Consider the following 20,831-nt stretch of genomic DNA (forward strand, 5'->3'; position numbering starts at 1 on the left):
CAAACCAAGAGAGTGATACGAGTTATCTTCCCTGTGGCAGTACTTGGCAGGGAAGTGAACCAAGTGGGTCCAATCAAAGGAGAAGAGAAGTCAGGTTTGCGGTCCCTCATAACACTGAGTTGGTTGTTTTAAGTGTGAATCCTAATGAAGAGAAGACCAGGGGACGGGAGTCATTTCCCTGGTTGTAAGAGATTGTTTTATAAATGCCAGGAGTCATTCTCCTGGTAACTCGGACCAGGAGGAAGGTCCAACAGGCCTGGGTAAGGGAGGAATTCTCCTGGCCCACAGAGAAAGGATTATTTAGAACTATGTGACTTGGGGAAGGGAGTCATTCCCCTGATCTATTTGAGACTGAATGCCAGGAGAAGGTATTCTCCTGGCCCACCAAGGAATCATTGTGTGGAACTTTGACCATAACCCAGGAGAAGGGAGGTATTCTCCTGGGACCAGAACAGTACTACTTTATTCTTTCGTTTCTAATGTAAGGGACAGAAGCAAGGTTTTCTTGCCACAGGACGGTGGACACTTTTACTTTAACAGACATCCTGACAGTCACCTTAGATCTTTAGTTGAGGCAAGAAACACCTCTTAGGAATAGGGAAATATAGTGTTTCCATTGCTTTATTATTTAATAAAAGTCTTTAGGCCCAAACATGCCACCTTTGTGTCAGAGTCGCTCTTCTGCACCCTTACAGAGGGCTACTAGTAACACCACCTTAGGGTTGGGAGTAGGTTCTCTGTTGTTCCTCTCATTGAAAAAGGGAGGAAAACATCTTGTAAATGTCCCAGGCAGCCCTGAAGCAAATACCTGCCAACATTTGCAATCCCTTGACCCACCTTCTTATAGATGCCAGAATGCAGGATTTTCAGTTGAGACTTCCGGGTCCAGGGCTACAGAACACACAAATGTACAGCAAACACACTGACGATCAGGTTTCATCGAGGGATGGCAGCTATCAGACACTTGCCCTGCTTGGTTTTCATGAACCTCCACTACAGAGCATGTCCTGCTTCGCTCTCAGGATGTGCTACTAACAAAGCCTATTGATTTATTGAATGTGATTTGATTATGATCACATCAGGCTGCACACCAGGGAAGCCATGGGGGATTGGAGGTTTGCCAAAAAAGGAAATATTTTGTGGTACAGAGTGTTTTTTTGAGTTGTCTTAGTGCTCCAAGTCTGAGAATGATCTGTTATTTTATTTATGTTATTGTGCGTTACAGTACAAATATGCACTTCTCACACAAACACAAAGGAATAAACAGATTTAGCAAACAAACCTTAAAAACACAGTTAAACAATTTCATTTCCACCCCTATGATTCACATGCCTAATCATCAAACAAAATATAGACTACACTCCATGTTACAACCTGATAGCATTAGTAGAAAGACACATGTACAAAAGAAACATTAAAAAGCCGCAAAACATGCCTTTAAAAACTCTGAAAGCCTAATTGATAGGGAAATTTCATTGGTATTGAAAATCCTAAACCACAGATCCTGTTCCGTTGTTCTGGTGTTCAGAAGAGTGATATGTCCCCTTAATGCAGACAGTGTGTGAAATTGGACACATACATGTTTTAAGGTCTCTACCTCCTGAAAGCAATGCTTGCAAAGTCTCTGGTCCCTGGCAACTTTAGTATGTCTGCCAGGGTTGGCAGTAAATTTAACTGTCTCAGAATGTGAGACCTGAATCTCACATTCTGAGGGGTGCTTTTCAAATAGGGAGCAACATTATTGTATTTCTTGATTGACCAGAAAAAGTGATCTCCAAAACATTGGTAATTCATTAAATTCTCTCTTAGGCAGTTCCACACATATTTGAACAATTTTGTTTTACCATATGTGGCGAGCTTTAATATCTTGTATTGAGGCCACTATCTTTGACAGTAGTTGCAAACAATCTGCCCCCCATTCCATTAAGACCTTACACCATCCTTTCTGCCATATTACACTAAGTTTCTCATAAATTGAAGCGACTGTGGGGGCCAATATACGCTGCAGAATTTGCAACTTGCCCTAATCAATCAGAGTCTGGATAGGAAGCTGCCCTAATTCATACAGCATCCCAAACAATGGTACTGATGTCGGGAGACAGAGAACCCCTCTTCACAGTTTCGCCTACAGTTTTGACCAATCTATTTGATCTCCCCTTGTCTGGGCGCCAAAAATTAATTTTGGTACAATTTGCTGTTTAAACAGCTTTAAAGCCGGAAGCAACTAAATTCTGCCAAATTTAAAATCAAACTGTCAGAGGTGCGTTGTTGCCACCATAAACTTTGCCATGAGGTTGGTTGCTAGATCTGTCCCTCCACCTTTTATTGTATACAAGGGACCCTAAATACTTATACTTAGTTACCACCTCAAGGCCGCAACCCCCAAGTTCCATAAAAACGTTACCTTTTTTCTTCCCCCATTTAACACCAATATTTTACTGTGTTTACTGAGAGAACCAAATTACTCAAAAACTCCTCAGCTGGATGTAAGGCTCTCTGCAAACCAATTGGGGTCAAATCGCAGATCACCATATCATCTGCGTACATTAGGTGCTGAATTTTAATCTCACTCACCCTAGGAGGATTAGTCCTCACCCGACTCCGACTGGCTAATATTCTTTTAATATAGAAACAAAGGAGGAAGGACGCCAGGACACAACCCTGGGGCAAACCCCTATTTGTCTCTATCCAAGACGTGTAAGATCCGTGGTTATCTAATCTAAATGTAATCTTTGTGCCCAAGTGCAAAGCCTCCAAAATCACTATCAATGGAAGCGGGCAGCCGTTGTCAAATCAACTTTTCCAAAGAGATGCTCTATTTAAGTGATCAAAAGCCTTACTGATGTCAAGGAAGCCAAATATACTGGCTTGCCTTGCACCTTTGCCTGTCGAGAAAGTAGTTCCAGAACAAAACTAATCAGGGAGGTTCCCATTCCCTTCCTGAACCCTGTCTGAAATGGGTCCAGGCAATTGGATACACTTGCCGAAGTTTGGAGTTCCTTCAAGATCATTTTGGCCAAAGTTTTATTTGATACATCCAGCAATGAGATTGGTCTATAAAACAGGGGTGAAGACCTATCTCCCCCCTTAGAGATAAGGAATATTAGTGCGACTGACCAGGGGTCTGGGAACTCCTTTTTAAGCAAAATGTTCGCATAGCATTGGGAGGATATCTCAGCGGCAACGTGCTCGCCTTGGAAGCAAGACAACACAGAGGAACACAGGTTCGATCCCTGGGTCCGCGCTTAGAAACCTCTGGGTATTAAGCGCGTTATAAATAACGTATCATATCATATAAGTTTGACAATAATTCGGACCAAACAAACAGGTTTGATTTGAGGGTCAAATTTGAAAGTCCATCAGGGCCTGGGGCATTTGATTTATTGCTCACTTATCAGATGAGCAATATCGTCTAAATCCCAATGCATCAGAATGATCTGTTCGAGGTCATGTTCATATGCTTTTTTGAGGAATCGCTCAGCCCTCCAATACTTCAATGAAAGAATCAATAAATCTAGCTCCAACACCAGAGAACTATTTGCCATACTAAGGGAACTAGAATCCCCCATACCCCCACCAGACAATATTGTGATGTTTTATTGATCACAGAGTCCTAGAGAGGGATTGATCCCTTGTGTCTTCTGTCTATGTCCCTGAGAAGCCTATAGCCAGGGTGAAGCCATTTACCTCTGATGGGTGAGGTGCTGTTTAGCCTGAACTCTGGTTTACCGCTAAACATTTCCAAAGAGATACCCGGTCACAAAGTAATTTTTGTAATTTGTCACATTCAGTTTAGAATTAATTTACTATGGCATCTTTGTTTTATCCTTCTGATGCAGATTCTAAGAGATGTCTTGCCCTTGGTTGCTTCCTACTACAATCTGAGCAATTTTACATATTTAATAAGCCCCTACACATTCCTCCCTGGTGCCAATCTTGCAATCATAGCTCCTTTCTTTCACTCAGTAAAAACATATTTAATGTTTACACATTATTTGCCCTTGTGCAATTCTGCAACTTTGTCATTGCCAAGTGGCAAAGACAGGTTTTTAATGCCGAATATGTTGAATAAAAACAGAACAAACACTTTCATACCTTCGCTATTTTTAGAGTATTATTACACCTAAGAGCTGGGTACTTCATTTTCTGTTATGCTCTCATCTTCCTCATCGACCTATGAAAATACATTTACCCTCTTGTGTTTCGAAAAATGTGAAGTGGTGGAACACAGGAAGATTATTAGTCTGTGGTGTTTCACAAGCAATGGCAGAGTACTGGCAATTAACCAATGAAAGAGGCAGAGTTAACAGGTTTTACTAAAGGAGACTGCAAGCAGCACCCAATCCCCACTTAATGCAAAAGGTAGCTTTCACTTACAGGCAGTCACTGTTTTTGACCTTCTGGCACCATATGATATGATAAACTGCAGATACCCTCTAGAATGGGAATGTCACTTTAGCAAATCATTTTTGATCATCAAAATGAGGTTACTGGCATATATTGCACAATTCAGTGATCAGGCTTAAGTACTTCAAAGTCCCAATTTGGGAACATTTTTATATGTTTAAGGGACTGTTCCTTTAAGAAATGGTTTCATATTCTCTAGTAAAACCCAGTGGACTAGGTCAGAACATGTCCAAAGGAAACATAAATTACAGTAAGTAACCTAATGTAAGGCTGTCTTCATATTTTACTGTTATATTTTCTGGCACGATAAAGTTCCATGCCCGCCCCACCTGCTCAGATGGAAGGAGGGGTTCTCCATCAAGGATATACTCCATTACCATCTGAGCTGCAGAAAGTAGCTCCTAAAATAGAATGACTGCAGAAAATCCCTTCAAGTGGGCTGCAGTGCACTTTAAAATGGGAAACTGAATAATAATAGCATGTTATGCTGGGGATCTCACCTCGTATATCTTTCACCATATTGTGCTCTAACAGAAATTACTCCACCAGGTTTAAAATGCTTGCCATGTGCTTGACATACTGTCCTCACTCTCCTCTGCTACCCTCATCCCGCCCCAGCTCTCTGGCCTCCTTTAGCCCCACTTTCCCCTTTCCTCCTACTCTCCTCGCCCATAAAACCGGATGAGGTCTCTAGACAAATCCTCTCTATGAACTTCTCCTCCAAACAGGTGCTCTCCTGCTCCTCCAGAACTATCAAGGACCACATTTTGACTCCCTTGCGCCAACCTTGGCCGATTTCTGTAATCACTCCTTTGCCACTGGCTTCTTCCCGCTACTCCCTTATGCATCCTATCCTCAAAAAGCCTTCGGCTGACCCCTCCTGCCTGCCTAACTACCAACCTATCTCCATTGCCCCCTTCCTGGAGAAGCTGGTCATCTCCCAACTAATTCAACACAATGAATCTGTTGGTTATCTCCACGATCACCAGTCTGGCTTCAGAGCAGCCAGAGGCACGGAAACTGCTCTACTGAACACCCGTGAAGACTTGTTCTCAAATCTCAATTCCAACTGTTCCTATCCTTCTGTATCTTTCCTCTGCCTTCGACAGTCAATCATGCCACCCTGAGAAATCGGCTCTGTGACACCCTTGGCATCACGGGCCTAGCACTGAACTGGTTGACCTCTTTCCTCTGACCAACCTTCCTTGGTTCAGCTGGGCCCATCACACTCTCCGCTTGCTGCGTCCCTCAAGGCTCTATCATCTTGCAGTGGCACTTCAACATCTACCTTGCCCCTCTGGCCCACCTGATCTCCTTATCTCCTCACTTCCAGTGTTATGCAGACGACATGCAGCTCTCAGTCAAGCTTCCCTTTACTTCCTCCTCTCCCAGAATGACTGCTATTCAGGCATGGTGTGCTGCCAATGATCTCTGCCTTATTGCCAGTAAGACGGAGATCCTTCTCATTAGGACCCCAGCTCCCTTCTTCCCTCTAGCTGCCTCTCTATGGGTCCCCTCACCCTCTTGTGAGGAAGAAAACCTTAGTGTCATCTTTGACTCCTCTCTCTCTCTCCTTCTCTCCTCACACCACATACCTTGCCAGGAAGGCCCACTATCAGCTGCAGCTCCTCAGAGGCACTCACCTCACCATATTTGTGTCATATAGGGTAAATCAGTTCACCTCCCTATTCCAAGGTGGTCAAGCAGTTCATGCCAAAAGAGCAAGGCAAAACAGCAACTAAAAAACAACCCAAGACAAGGTGCAGTAGACGTCGAAGAGAAAAGGCGTGAAACACTGTTACCATAGATTTCTTCGAATACCATTTGCCCTAATGAGATTTCACTGAAAAGGGTAGAGGAAATGGTATATTTGTATTTGTATTTTGTATTTGTTTATTTGTAATGCGCAAACCATCAGGCCCGGAGGCATCAGGGCGCAATTTGTACAAGGTTACAGAAATGCATATATACAGACATAAAAAATTACATTGAACGAAATATTAACAGAGTTTCTATTTACAAATAATACAGAGGTTTCAGTGCCGCTACGGCTGAACAGTGGATATACCAGAAAAAAATCATAACGGATGTCAGCGGTCAAGAATATGTAAGCCAAAGGCGAGAGCATGTCTTAATGCTGGTCAAAAAGCCAGGATTTGGTTTTGGCCTTGAATGTGTTGAATGAGTCTTCGGCTCTAATTGTAGCGGGGAGGGAGTTCCATAGTTTGGAGGCTAAGACAGGGAAGCTAGAGCCCCTCGCTTTTTGAAGTTTAAACCTCAGGATTGATAGACAAGGAGTCTGGGCAGTTCTTAGAGGTCGGGAGGTCGAGTGGCGAGACAGCCGACTGCAGAGGTAGATAGGGGCCTTGTTAGCCAAGCATTTGTGCGCGAGGGCCAGTGTTTTTAGTGAAATTTTCTGCTCGACAGGAAGCCACTTTAGGTTGGTTCTAGATTCTGAAATATGGTGGTTGCAGGGGATGTTTAGGGTGGAACGTACGGCAATGTTCTGGGTAGTTTGGAGTTTATTCAGGTTCTCTTGGCTGGTACCTAAGTAAAGAGCACTACAATCAATTTTGGCCATAATGAGGGTTCTAGCTAGTGTGACACTGTTAGTGGTGGTGAGAAACGGTCTGCAAGCTGCAATAAGTTTGCAAGTGTATGCAGACGCAGATCTGACTGCATTTATTTGTCGGGATAAGGATAGGGTGGCGTTAAGGTAAAAACCTAACGTTTCGGTATCTTTCGAGACTCGTATGATGTTACCGTCTATGGTGAATGACTGATAGGACGGCTCTATTTTGCTCAGGCGTTGTGTGGTGCCCAGGATCAGGAGCTCCATCTTGTCGTCATTTAGGCATAGCTGGTGTTGGGCCATCCAGGCTTGAATGATCAGGTAGACGTCGTTGAGGGCCTTGGTATCAGCAAGATAATCACCTGTGATGGGGATGAGTATCTGGGTGTCGTCTGCATAGTTAGTTCAGGAGACACCCAGATAGTCGAGCACATTTTCTTCTAACCTTACCCCACACCCCACCTATTATACATTACAGTATATGTGTAATGTATAATAGGTGGGGTGTGGGGTAAGGTTAGAACTTAGGGTAGGGAGGAATGAGGGGGAGTGCGGGGGGTTCTCCATTAGAAGAAATATATTTGAAGAAATCACATACATCCGTGACGCACAGGTATCAGGAAACTCTGCTGTGGAGCAATCAACATCCAATAAGGCCACCTATATATAGGTGGGCAGAGGCCTGCCAATATATAGGGCCAGGGGGGAAAAGAAGTCATGGACCTAGAGTGGAGGTGTCACCCATGCCAGATAAGTGGGAGTTGGGTGAGTGCCAACATCCCTGAGGGGCACTGTGGAATTATGGCACCTCTGTGGGCCTTGTGTTACCGAAGGCCATTGGGTTCTCTGGTCGTCAGGGATCTGCAGGCAGTGCTGCAGGCGGCACTTTGATTCAGGGGCCTCTGAATGCAGGCAAGCATGGCAGGCGGAAGCCATTCCCGGCTGCGCCCGACATCCCCAAACTCTTCTAACACTTAGAACATTATTTAAGGTTCAGAGTAAGGTCTTTGACAAAAAACAGAATATTAAGTAAACAGAATGACCATTATCCTGCTAGATTACAGTATACAGGAAGCCAAATGTTCCAATACTCATACAATAAAAACTAGGTTTCCAGCGAGCCCTACCTTGTACTCCCGAGCATTTTGAATTATGCTACAGTCATGCAGTTGGTACAAACCCGTGCCATTGTTAATGCGAAAAAATGCTGGGCTAGCGCAAGGAACCATAATATTTCAAAAATAAAGGATGAGCAATGTGAGTGGCATGCCTTCTTGCATCAATGTTATTACTTCAGAGGGTGTCATTGTATTAAACTGATAAACTAGCACACTGGATTAGAATGCAGAAAAGGTCAATCTACTGAGGTTGAATATGGCTTGATCTGGTAAGACCAGCCTGGACAACATGGCAGGATAGGAATAACTAGGATTTTGTAAAGGATTTAAAATTGTCCATATTAAGTATGTATGAGATTTAGAAGGCACCAACCTAGGTGCAAAGGAGTGTTCTACATAGGAGACAGAACCAGGGGGTTACAAGTAAAGCAGATGAACTGTGGCAGATATGGGGGAGCAGGACAGGGGCTGCTCCAGTGGGGAGAATTAGGGTTGAGTGCAGCAGTAAGTGAAAAAGCTCTTTGAAAAGTTGAGTCTTCAATTCCTTCCCGAAGTCTATGATGGAGGGGGCAGTCTTATCTGCTTTGGTGGCTTGTTCAAGAGGCAGGTTACACGACAGGAAAAGGCCAGTTTCCTGTTTTTTCCCACTCTTGTAATTTCTTTGTTTCCAGCCTGATAATGTGGCATCTGATGGTGTGCTGGCCTCGGAGATGGTGTAAAGCTGGTTATGCAGGAATTGGGATTTATGAGGGGTATTTATCAGCAGGCATATCCAGGTTTAACTATAATCATGAGGCGGGATTCAAAGTAAAGTACACGTCGGTTAGACTTTTAAAAATTGTGATCCTCAGTCTTTCCTATTTGTCACTTAGCAGCTCTGCTTCTCAGCGGGAAATAGAGTAAGTCACAGTCTTTGGGGTTTAAACTGGACCACATTTTATTCTTGGCCTTGTGTAAAATCTATATGGTCTTGCATTGAAGGCATTGGGATGTCTCAATATCACATCTCGCCTTCTGCAATAACTGGCACCACCACCCCTGGTGACTTGGATCATCTGCATGCGAGTCAGGTATCAGACTCCAAAGATTGCATTTGTGACTAGGAGTCTGAAACTTCACCCCCTCCACCGGACTCTCAGAACCTTTCCTGGGTTTACTCCTCCACCAGTTTAGAAGTCCCTCAAGCAGCGCATGTCGTGACCAGCTCTTTGTCTTCCAATCCCCTTTCTTGGACTTTCCTCCTGCTGGTCAGTTACCCCTCTCTCCCTTCCTTGTTCACAGTCTTCCTCTCTCCCTCTCGTTGTGCAATGCTCTTTGCTCCTCCTCTACCAGTCTTCTCCTAGTTTCAGCTCTCCCTCCTTGAACCTGCAGTCTTTTCTTTTGATCTCACACCTCCACTCTTAGTTGTGTCTCCTTCACTCTACTCTAACTTCGCCCTCCACTTCTTCTCGGCCAGTGCACACTATTCTATGCCTCTCTATCTCTCGCCATACTCCTGACTCTCACACTGCTTCCCGATTCCGGTAACCTTTTCACCCTCTTCTGAATGGGCCACAGGACCTGTGATTGGTCAAGGGGTATCAGGTGTGCAAAACATGTAAGAATACCTTGTGATTAGAGACTTGGCAAAAGGACTATAGATTCTGTGTGTGTTATTAATAGGTATCCGGAAGATACAGGGGGCGCATATATAGGTGGACAGCGCTTTCAAGCAGGTAAGAAAGCAACACCTGCATACTTGTGTCTTTCAATAACGCAGTTATGGCCTTGCGGGCGGCCTGATCTGGATCTGCCCAGTAATGAGGTTAACCGTTTTGAAAATGTTTCAGACTGCCAATTTCGTCAGCAACAGTGTTAAGGTGAGGGATGGACTGGGAAGACTGTTGGAAGCTGTGCTTCGCTCTGATGCCAGGTACATGTTTCTTGGGTTACCATCTTCTTCTTCTTGCCTGTATCCAGGCTAAGTAGTGGTAATAGGGCGGAGTGTAATGCAGGGATGCCTATTTCACGCCGTTTCCCGAGGGTGATACGAGAATAGGTGGGAACACACCTCCCACACCACGGGACTACCTCTAAGTAGTTAACGGGGTGCAGGTACTGTAAATGAGAGGCAAAGATGGAATGTCCAGAGCAGGCAAGGCAGGCAACGACCAGGAACCAGAACATGAAGTGGGGACAGGTAACCAGGGAAGCGGGACGAGAGGATCCAGATGAGAAAAGGACAAAAAGAAGGCAGAAGGCTAGACAGGGCAGGAAATAGTCTGATTGCAAATAAGAAGTGGGACAAGGTAGGAGACTGCAGATAGGAGCAAGACAAGGCAGGAGCTGACGGACCATGAGCAGGAACGGGACTGGCAGGAGCTGGCAGAATGTGGTAAGGCAATAGAAGACAGACTGACTGCAGGCAGGGTTAGGGCAGGCAGACAGGCTGACTGAAGGAATGATTACCTGCTGGGGTTGCATGTTATACAGAATCAGAGCACAATCACTGTACAGTATGAGGATGAATGTGACTGTCCGTGGTCTGGAATAAGGTCCTCACAAGGTGCTATTTGAAACCCAGCCCAATCGATGTTTTTGGGAGAAGAGAAACATTTGGTTGTGGGGTCTAGCAGTGCTCGTTTTGTAGTCTAAAAAGCATTGCCCGAGCACAGTTCACAGACTTCGATAGGAAATGGCCACAAAGAAGACAAGAGAGGCATTTGCCACGTCAGTGGAGTACAAGGAAAACCATGACTTCTCTTTAATATATTTCAGAAGTATCTAATGCCAGGAAGCTCATGTGCTGAAGGCCTGGTTTGGCTCCAGAGCCAAAGAAAATCAGACACTAATATTCTGCACACAAAACAGCCTTCACAGCTTGAAACCATAAGTGGTGGAAAGACATTTGACTTAACACATGGAAAAAGTAGCATAGTTTCAATAAATGAGAAAAAAGCAGCCTGTCAAGCTCTATATCCTAGCATCTTCGTAAAAGCCCTCACAGCAAAAACAGGATAGAACTTAGAGGAACTCCGTGTGTCACTTTTGTTGAAAATCAAATTTACTTATAAAGATTATGAGGCTGTCATATGCTATCCAGCTAAGGATAATTGTAAGCAACCACAGAGATTACATTTCAGACAACTTTGTACAAATAACATCTTACCAAGTAATTAATGATATAAAATCGGTCATATTCTCTATTCTTTGCATTAATTTTACGATGCTGCTTCTTTCTCATGTGATCCTTTAATGTATTTTTGTCACGGAAAAGTTTTTCACAATACAAACACTGCAAGCTGAAACATATAAGGTAAAACAAAAACTCAGTACTCAAACACATACAGTTTGATAAAATAAAAAGGCTTCATATGGAATTAAATGAAAAACTGTTGCAAAAGCAGAACTTTATAGGTATACACACAAGGAATAAGTAACATACAAAGCAAAGCAAGTTCTGCTCATGGACGAAAGCTCTCACAATTACCATTTTAAATAGCAGAAGAAAACCATGCTTTCTTTTAATTCGACTCCATCATCATTAGAATCTTCATCAAATTAAGTGTATCTCTCTGTAAGAGCAAGATCCCGGTACACTTTTTATGGGATATTATCTCTTTCAGAAACATATTCATTTAAATTATATGAAAAATTGAAATCTATCAAATACAAACTAATCTTGAAACTTTTTAATTCTTTGATTTAAAAGAAAAAGCACAACAGGAGAGGTACTATGAAAAAGTATATAAAGGATAGCACGGTCATGCCTATTCTTCGAGTCCTGTGAGGAGTCCTGGAGTGTCTGGTACTGCATTACCATATTTGGCGTTGTGGCGAGCAAGGTGATAGTAGGCGTTGAGATCCATGTGACACTCAAGACCTCAGAAACAGTGTTGCACAGGGAGTAATCTGGATCGCCAGGCCCCTCGGGGAGCCTTGGGAGCAGTATGGCTGCTTAAGGCTTCAGCTCTTATCAGTGGCGCTGTTAGACGGCATTTAAGACCTTACTTGTACCTGGTAGATCGTGTGTTCAAACCTTTGGCAATAGCAAAAAAAGGACATGTGGTGTACCCTTTACAAGTTGCCCTCCAACTTCAGAAGGCTTAAACCTTTATGCCAATGTTGTGGGAGCCCCTCTACTGAGAATGAACTCAGCCAAATGATCCTTTACCTGGGATGGTTCCCCACGCAGGAAGGTCTACAACCAAGTTTTAGCTCAATGCACTTTTTAGAAAGGAGAAATGCCCATTTCCATATACATCTGGTCATGCCACCAAATATAGATGAGTACTGAAATGCTACGCAATTCTCCTCTGACAAGAGTACTAACAGAAACCTCAGACACGTGTTTCAGCATTGTCACATGGCCACTGCAGATTACAGCAGCTGGTGGCAGGATGGAGGTGTGTTCTTCATGGTTGCTGTGGGAAACCTTGTCATTTGTTTTTTCCGCAAAATCTCTTTCTGGATTCCACCGTTGTTCCTGGGTTTTTGTTTTTGTCTGCGTTGGGCTTACCCCCGCAGTAAAGTAATTTTAGTAGCTATCCTGTTTCTTAGATCTTTGCATGTAGTATGTATAATATCGGTCAACTACTGTTAACATTTAGAGTGTGATAGTCTCTAGAATCTTATGAGCAAAAACGTACATTTGAAATGGTCTTTATCCGCTCTTACATAGGTGCCTGGGACCACGAGATACGCCACAAAAAAAGGGTCACGTTTATAAACTTTTATTCTGGGAAATAGTTACAAGAAGGGACCTACTTACAATAGAAACTGGAATTTCTAAAATAAAATGGGTTTAACTGGACACCTCCATCTCTGCAAAGCACCCAAAAGATCCTTCCAGGTCACTAGGGCTATTGTGTCTTAACAGGTTCTTGAACGACTTTCCAAGCTCTTACAGTTCTAAAGGGGGCTGTCAGCCCTTCGCTATTCCCTGGGTGATGCGTGCTCTTGCGTTTCTAAAACTCTTCTTTAGGTGGACTCGTGTTGGGCTTCTCAGAGTCCTGTAACCCGTGTCAGGCGCTAGAATACAGTCTTGACCAGCACTCTGTTGAATAGGAGTATCAAATAGTCAGAACTGCAGCAGTGTCAATTTAGGCCTGCACTAACAGGGGCCCCTCCTGCTGCTTCTTTTTACCTCTCTGACATGGTTGTAACCTCGCTTGGTGATTCTTGTTCTGCCTCCCACCTCCTGGCCCAGCATAGGGCCGACTAGGGCCACCATAGTCTTCCTACTGAGTGGCTCTTGTACTTTTCATTCTTGCACATTTTGATGTTCCCACCTCATCTTCTGAAGTTACCAGTTACTGCTCTGTACCACCTTCACGGGTCCCCATTAACATCTCTTATGTCACCACCACCACCTCTTGAAAACTACCTCCTTTGGTTGATGTTATCCCCTGCACTGTACCCCCCACTACCACCTGATGTTCTAACGTTCTCCTTCCTCCATGGTTTCAACCCCATTTACTCTTACCTCTCACAACCTCCTGCTGCTCTACGCTGCTGCCACCTCTCCAAAATCCTTCTTCTCCCCAGTCTCAAGTTCCTACAACTCTCTCAAATCTCAAGCCATCGCCGAACTTGAGCCTCCTGCGACACACTCAGTGACGGTCTATGGATTGTATAGTGAACTCCCTCCTACCCTATGATTTGGTTTTTGTTGAGTGGCTGCACCTGTGACCTATAATTGGGGCTGGGCTGGAACTGGTTGCTGCTCTAGGAAAGATCTTGTCTTACATTGTGCATAAGGGTCGGAACAAGACTTCATCTAGCCCGTTCCCTACCTTGGAGTTTACTCTCCCCTGCCTGCTCCTATTTAGTGCTCCCTCTGCAGGACACAGGTCTGCTGTTTCCACAGCATGAAAAATGGATGAGGGAAAAACTTGAGGTATGCTGTGTGAAGGCATCAAGAAGAAAGACGCAACGGATTCAATGTTCTAAATAAAATACTTTTACTTACTGAAATGTCAGGATGGTGTAATGCCTAACTAACCCTATGCCAAGGTGCGATTTCCCTACCTAACTAAGGATAGCCTGAGTCAGTATGTTCAATTTAAAAGTCTGTCTGTGTCCAAAACCTATACTTGCCATCACAACTAAAGCTATATAATGTGTAGGGATGTCAGCAACAAAATAAATAGTGTTTCAAATAATGTTCTGAGCTTCTTTCAGCTCTTGGTTTACTTTCAAGCTCCCCTTACCCAAGTTGAAAACAGTTTAAGGTCTTGGGGTTCCCTTCCCTAAGAAGATAACACAGTTCCCAAATAGGCCTAAGGGTTCCCTTGCCCAAGACGCCAACACAGTTTACCAAGACATTAGCTGTTCCCACTTGTGAACTTACAATCAGTTAACCGTCTTAGTTCTCAAGTCAAGTTCCAGGTCAACTTTATAATCCTTCAGGCTCAATACAGATTGTTCTCTTTCTCATTCATTTCATCAATCCTAGTCCAAAGTATCTAAGGTTTCAAGGTTCCTCTCAAGGATTCAACACCTACAATTAGTTCAAGTCTCTAGGTTTTCAAAATAATTCCACTTCAACTTTGTAATCCTATTTGTCAATAGTTCATACAGATTGCTCTTCTTGTCACTCCAGCAAACCTGTTATGAGAGGTAGTTTCTCTGTACTTCTCTTGGCTGTTAGGGTTCCCTCGTCTAGGCGCAGTTGTCAAATCACTCAGTCCAGCCATCACAGGTCATGCAACCGATAACCTTTGGTACTCTGTTAGCTTTCCATATTCTTTAGATTTTCTTGCCAACACAGCTTTCTCTTTCACTGCACCTGTGTTTCGGTTTACATTCACGTTTGAGTCGCCATTGTAGTCTCTTGGCTTTGCCACAATGGGTTCTTCCACACAACTCACTCACAACTCTTCCCTCTTCCCTCCCTTCCACCTACTTGCTTTCACTGTATTCATACGTACACATCACTTGCGTTTCACGTTATTCATAAAGATTCATCAATTGCCTTTACGGGTTCAGCACTTGCTTTTTCACATGGTTAAAAAAAAAAACGTTTACTGCATAAATGTTAATTACTTATGTTTCACACTTGTTTTCACTTCACTTGTAGGCTCATCAAAACCTTCCTTTAATTCGGTATGCAATAATACTTCCTTCACATTTAAGTTCATTTAATTTCAATTCACAGCTTGTCCGATATCCAAAACCCCTCACGTTGGGTTCACCATTAATTGGTACACGTTTTAGTTCATTAGGCGTAACCATATGCCCAGCTGTAGCCCCATGAGCGCCCCGGTATGAGTGTTCTCTCTATTTCACTCACTGGTACTCGGCCGCTCCTCCGGGCGTTCTCTCTCTTCTTCCTTACGGCATCCTTCCGCTCTGTGTTCTTGGGAGCCTGGCGTGCAGCGCTCACCTACTTCGAACCTCGCTAGGTGCTGCTGGTAGCTTTGCTCTTCACTCACGGATGCTACCCGTGGCCTGCAGTACTTGTGAGTCTTTCGTGCCCCACAGCTCCAGCTGTGGGCACAAGGCAAAGGAGACTGATGATCTCTACCCTCTCGCGGCCCGCTCGTGCCCCAGCATCATGGTCTCTCCTCTGCAGTAGCCGGCGCCGTGTCCTCCAGGCAGGACCCTCCTCGGCAGCTCCCTCCTGAGCAGGATTCTTCCCCTCTCAGGCCAGTTCTGCTCAGGCCAGTCTCTCCCAGCCCGCTTTCTCTCCTGCCGGTGTTCTCCTGCTCGATGAAGGTTCCACCTTTTATGCACCTGTGACCTGTTAACAGGTTGCAGGTGCTAGTCCTGGATTTCGATTGCCTGAACCCAATTACTTCTAGTCTCTGGACTTGCCTGACCCTCGTAATAGTCTTCAATTCTCTTCCTCATTTCAGTATAATAGTGGTGTAAATGAACTTTAGTGTGTACAACTCCTAGTCGTCTTTTCCTCGTCTCAATACTAGAGTGGTGTGACTGAGTGGAAGTATGCACAACTCACGTTTGCTTCTTCCCTATTTTGGCCCGATATCTCTCTGAAATAATGCTAGGGGTTTGATATGCGTTTACCTTCCCCGAAAAAAGGAAATATCCTCCTATTTAACCTTTTGCTAGTGCCAGTATACTGATGGCATTTCCTAGGGTCATTTGGACAAAGGCTGCTGGGACTGACTGAAGGTTCATCATGAAAAGGGAATGGGGGATACCATGTCTCACCCAAGGACGTCCTCTCCTCTCCTCACTCCCCAAATCTCCTCCACCAAGGTGACCCTCCCTCGCATATCCACCCCCCAGGGTCAGCATCCAAAAGCGATGACCTTTCCCTGGCCACCTGAGCAGAGGATGGTGGGGAAAAGAGAGCAAGGACGCCTTCAGGTTCGTCACATACCCTTCCCCTATAAATGCGGTCTCCCGCACAAGGGGCAGATGCTAATAGGTTTCTTTGGGGGAGAGGGTGGTTCGGATTTCAAACCTAGAGGAAGCGACAACCAATTCCACACAGGAGTTGTAGGCATAAATGGGTCTGTGTGGCAAGTTTTAAATGGCGGAAATTGTGAATGGTAGGTGTTGGATTCCTGTAGTAATGCTGGGAAATTGTAGACGTTCGTCCCAATAATAGTTTCCTCTGGTAGCCCTGGGATAATGGCTGAAGGGAAATTGGTGGTTTCCCTGGTACTTGGATGGGTATGGCTACTTTGGGATAGACTTTTAGGCACCCATCGACACAGGCAGTTCTTACTAATGAGGCCCCCTTTAATATCTCCGGTAGCATGAGGTCTGTCCTTACTGCTGTCTGCTACCAGAATCCACTAAGGCCTGAACCGGGATTCCACTAACAAGAACGGGTTCGTAAGTGGTTTTTGATAATGTACCGCAAAATAAATTGCTCTGGGTTTCCACATTTTCATAGGAACCTGGATCTTCCCCACTCTTCCCCTATCATGCATCCAATTTCCAAAGGTTCCTCGCTTGTATTTTGGGGACACTTCTTAGCTAAGTGTCCTGGCTCTTAATATGAAAAACAAATCGGGACAATGTGTTCGGTTGTTCTACCTTCTTCTCTCCTCATTTCCTCAATTTTTCCTCTCTTCCCGCAATTAAGGTTCCTGGATCAATTAGGCAAATCGTTTTTTTCTTTTAGAAAATAACTTGGTTGGAGAGGCTCTTTATTTTATTATCTTTCTTCTGTTTGATGTGACATAAACAAGTGTTTGTTAGCATCTGCAACATTTTGAGCTGTTTCAATGGCTGAAGAGTGTGGACTTATTCCGTTCTGAGACTGCTCGTTGAAGTGAAGGGGGTAAAGAATGAATAAATTGTTCTGTGTTTAGGGCCTCCAAGGTTTTCTTTCCCAACCACAAAGATAGTATATTCTTAACTTGCGCTCCCAATTTGACTGGCATCAATTTAAGGGTTCTTAACTTCGGGTGGTAGAAATTGCTAGTTTGACCCACCCGTTGTAAGAGGTCTACCTTGATTTCATTGAAAGATGGAAAACCGTGAGGTTGCAGCATTATCAAGTGCAGGTCTTCGGACCTCTCACACAGAGAAAACAGCATCCGGGAAGCTGCAAACTTGGAACACTGTATCAAACGTGGGTCTCTAACTTCACAGAGCATCTAGCTAGTACTTTGAAATTACTGCTCTGAGACAGCGAGCCGGGCTGCAACAGTAGTAGAACAATAGCTAAAAGGACCTTGTGACTGAAACACGCTCTGGTAAGAACTAGGCTTTTTTTTCTTTCCAGGAATTGGCGTCTGCTAAAGAGTGCTTCAGGGTCTCTGAAAGGGAAAGGTTTCTCTGCTCAGGGGCTGGGAAGAAATGTCCTGGCTTGAGTGCCTGCAATTGTCCCCTGCCATATGACTGAGACCAGTAGAGGGTGGCCTGGGAATTGCCCCCATGCCACTCCTAGGCCCATCTTTCACTGGCTTGGATAGGTACTTCTGCCTCCTTCGGGTGTGTCCCAGGGAGGCTCTCCTCCTCATGCTTCCCCCTCTTTACCCTCTGTGTCTGGGGCTTGGCTGGTTTAACAGCCTTGTTAGGCTCTCTGCTAAGGAGGTTCCAGTTCTGTGAAAGGATTGGCCGATTGATTTATAAGCTCCATCACCCCTTGTTAGCTTATGAGTGGGGCCTTGATATTGGTCGGTACATGTGGCCTCATTTGCTGCCATTAGAATGGAACTGCAAGGGTATGAACATAACTATAGTGCACATCGTAATCTTGGATTTCTTTCCCAGAGGGCACTTCAGCAGTCCATGGTTGCAAGGCAGCGTTCTCACACTCACATGATGGTAAGCTTTCCTGGGATCTGAGATGTGGAGAATTGAGGTGACAAGTAACTTTTTATGGTTGCCCAGTAGCTTGAAACTTGACATTTTTACCTCGGTATACATGTATGCAAGTCACCTGGTTCTGGTCTTGTTACCCGTTCCTGCCCGGCACTCTGGAAGATGTAGTTCCATGGACATGTGTTCCACAGGGGCTCACCCACTACGGCTTTACAGCGAGCCAACTGAATCCCACCTTATCCATTGTGAGGGGTCAGAAATGTGAGGTGGGCAACTTTTAGATGATTTCTCAATAAATGCCATTTTATGAAACCATAAGTTTCAATAAATGCCTCACTATGCCTACCTTGACGAGGATTTCCCAGCCTAAAACAAACTAAAGGAAACCCTCAAGCAATGGATAGCTGGCCCTCACACATGTACATAAAATACACAAGAAAATATACGGCAATTTACAACAACAATAATTGCATATATAATGTATTCATGGTCTCTCTTTATAACCTGGGTGAATTCCCCTTCCCCAGGTTTTAAGTCGCAATCAGTTCCAATGTTCAACAAAAAGAAACAAGGAAATCCGGGTTGATAAAGTTTCAACACGTTCTTTGAACCTTCAACTTATCAAAATAAAATTCTATTAATCCAATGTTCAACAAGAGAAAGATTCCTCTTCTTTGAATAGTTATTTTCAGTCCTTCAAATAGCATCAATGATATGCTTGGTCAGGATGATTTGCCACAACTTATAAGATTCAAAGAAACACAGCTTCTTAATTTTCAGTTTTTCTCAGCTCTCCTTTCAACACTATAAATCACAGTTTGTATCTTTGTCAGGATAACTTCACAGAACTACCACTTCCACTCCCACCTGGTTTACTCTGATACCAGGCCCACTTCTACCATGAGAGTCTACTTGCCTGCCCAATAGCTTTCCACAATCAACAGTGCTTCTTACTTTCTAGATCTACTGACAACAAAAAGCTCACAACAGCGTCAGCAGTTTGCAATTTTATGAATTTCAACATCTTTTCAGAAAAGGCAGAATTCAGATTAGTGCTCTTTAACACTTCTAGGCAAGCCATGCACTTCTCCTGAACATTCACCTTCAAGAAGGGCAGCCTCTTTGCCACACTTGTCTTTCTTCAACACCAGTAACCAAATATCCTTAAGGATGTGATTCTACCTTTCTTTCATTCTTTTGGCTTTGGCAATGTGAGTTTGTTTTTATACCAGCTTTACTTCTATGGAACAATTAAAAGCTTCAACTTTGAAGACCTTGTATTCACCCCTTCTCTCCCTGTTAGACACAGCGACTTAATTGTATGCCTTGTTGTTAGTCTCTTTTGGCTTTGGGCAATCCTTGTACCACCCTTGTCTATTTAGTAAATATTGGTTGACGAATTATTTGCTAACCTGAGGCTACTCTTACCCGTTTACCATCCAAACGGTCTACTACTGAATTGAGAATTGCAACAACAAATGTCTTACTGTATATCTGTGCAAAACTTTCCTTACTTACCTGATTTGAAAAGGGATTTTAACATTGTCTTAGTATATATAATAAATAACCATATTTGTATATAACTACAGTGTATAAGTTAGTCCTTGACTATAAGTGTGCTCAAGGGTCTTGTCTTTGTACTTGCATACAGCCCTTCTCCCTCCTAGACTAAGCCTGCCTGCTTGGCCATAGCTACCAAGCCTTTGGGTAGGTCAGGCCAAACCTAAGAGGTGGAGCCCTATACTCCTAAGAGAGAGTCTTCTAAAGCCCTACCACAGGTGGACTTTAGTTAAACTTCCTAACAGTGTTGACTAAGCGGCTCCCTCTTTCAGTTTTCGATGACCAGAACTCACTCTAGTGTCTTGTTCGCAATTCCCTTGCCTGTCCCTCAATCCTTGCAGGCTCCATGCTGGGTGTTCCTGGTCAAACAATTCGAAGTGTCCTCGTGATCACAGTGGAACATGCCAGGCAGAGTTGCCAAACTGAAGACATTTGGTCATATGTTGCAAAACGCGCAGCTTGTCAGTCTGGCAGCACTGCTCGGGAGATTGCCTTAAGTCTACTTTTTCAGTCCACAGTCCCTCTAGAGCCCCTGTTGTGGAGAGGGAGCAAATCTCATCACGACACCCATGTCTTTTGAGCACAGCTTTAATTCCAGTACCGTCTACTGCGTTTGGTTTTGTCTGTGATATTTGTTCAGCTTCCCTGGGGGAATGCTTTAAAAGGATTGTGTCCAATTTATCGGTCCATCCTCGAAATGGCACAAATATGTACACAATAGGACAATGCTAGCAATAAAATACACTCCATATGAAATTTGGAAACCCATACAATAACTCACCAAAATATCTCAAATGATGCGACATCAGCAAACTGGCACTAATTTACATCACAAATAAAAGCTTCAGCCGAGTTACTGAGGTATGTACTGTGGTGGGTCGGAAGAAGGGGTTCTTTACTCAATTACTTTTATTAAATGAAAAGAAAACGGTCAGCGTTTTGAT

The 20,831-nt window shown here is 44.0% G+C and overlaps 1 protein-coding gene across 3 annotated transcripts in view; it reads right to left on the reverse strand.

Annotated features, from left to right (window-relative positions):
- Positions 1-20,831, reverse strand: part of ZNF277 (zinc finger protein 277) — a 415,867-nt gene that overhangs the window by 176,028 nt on the left and 219,008 nt on the right. For all 3 annotated transcript variants that reach the window (XM_069627913.1, XM_069627912.1, XM_069627914.1), the window contains one exon: positions 11,246-11,378. In XM_069627913.1, the coding sequence (XP_069484014.1) occupies positions 11,246-11,378 (133 nt within the window). The remainder of the gene's footprint in view (positions 1-11,245; positions 11,379-20,831) is intronic.

This window comes from Ambystoma mexicanum, chromosome 12 (assembly GCF_040938575.1).
Source record: "Ambystoma mexicanum isolate Mex_15411 chromosome 12, UKY_AmexF1_1, whole genome shotgun sequence".
Classification (NCBI taxonomy): domain Eukaryota; kingdom Metazoa; phylum Chordata; class Amphibia; order Caudata; family Ambystomatidae; genus Ambystoma; species Ambystoma mexicanum.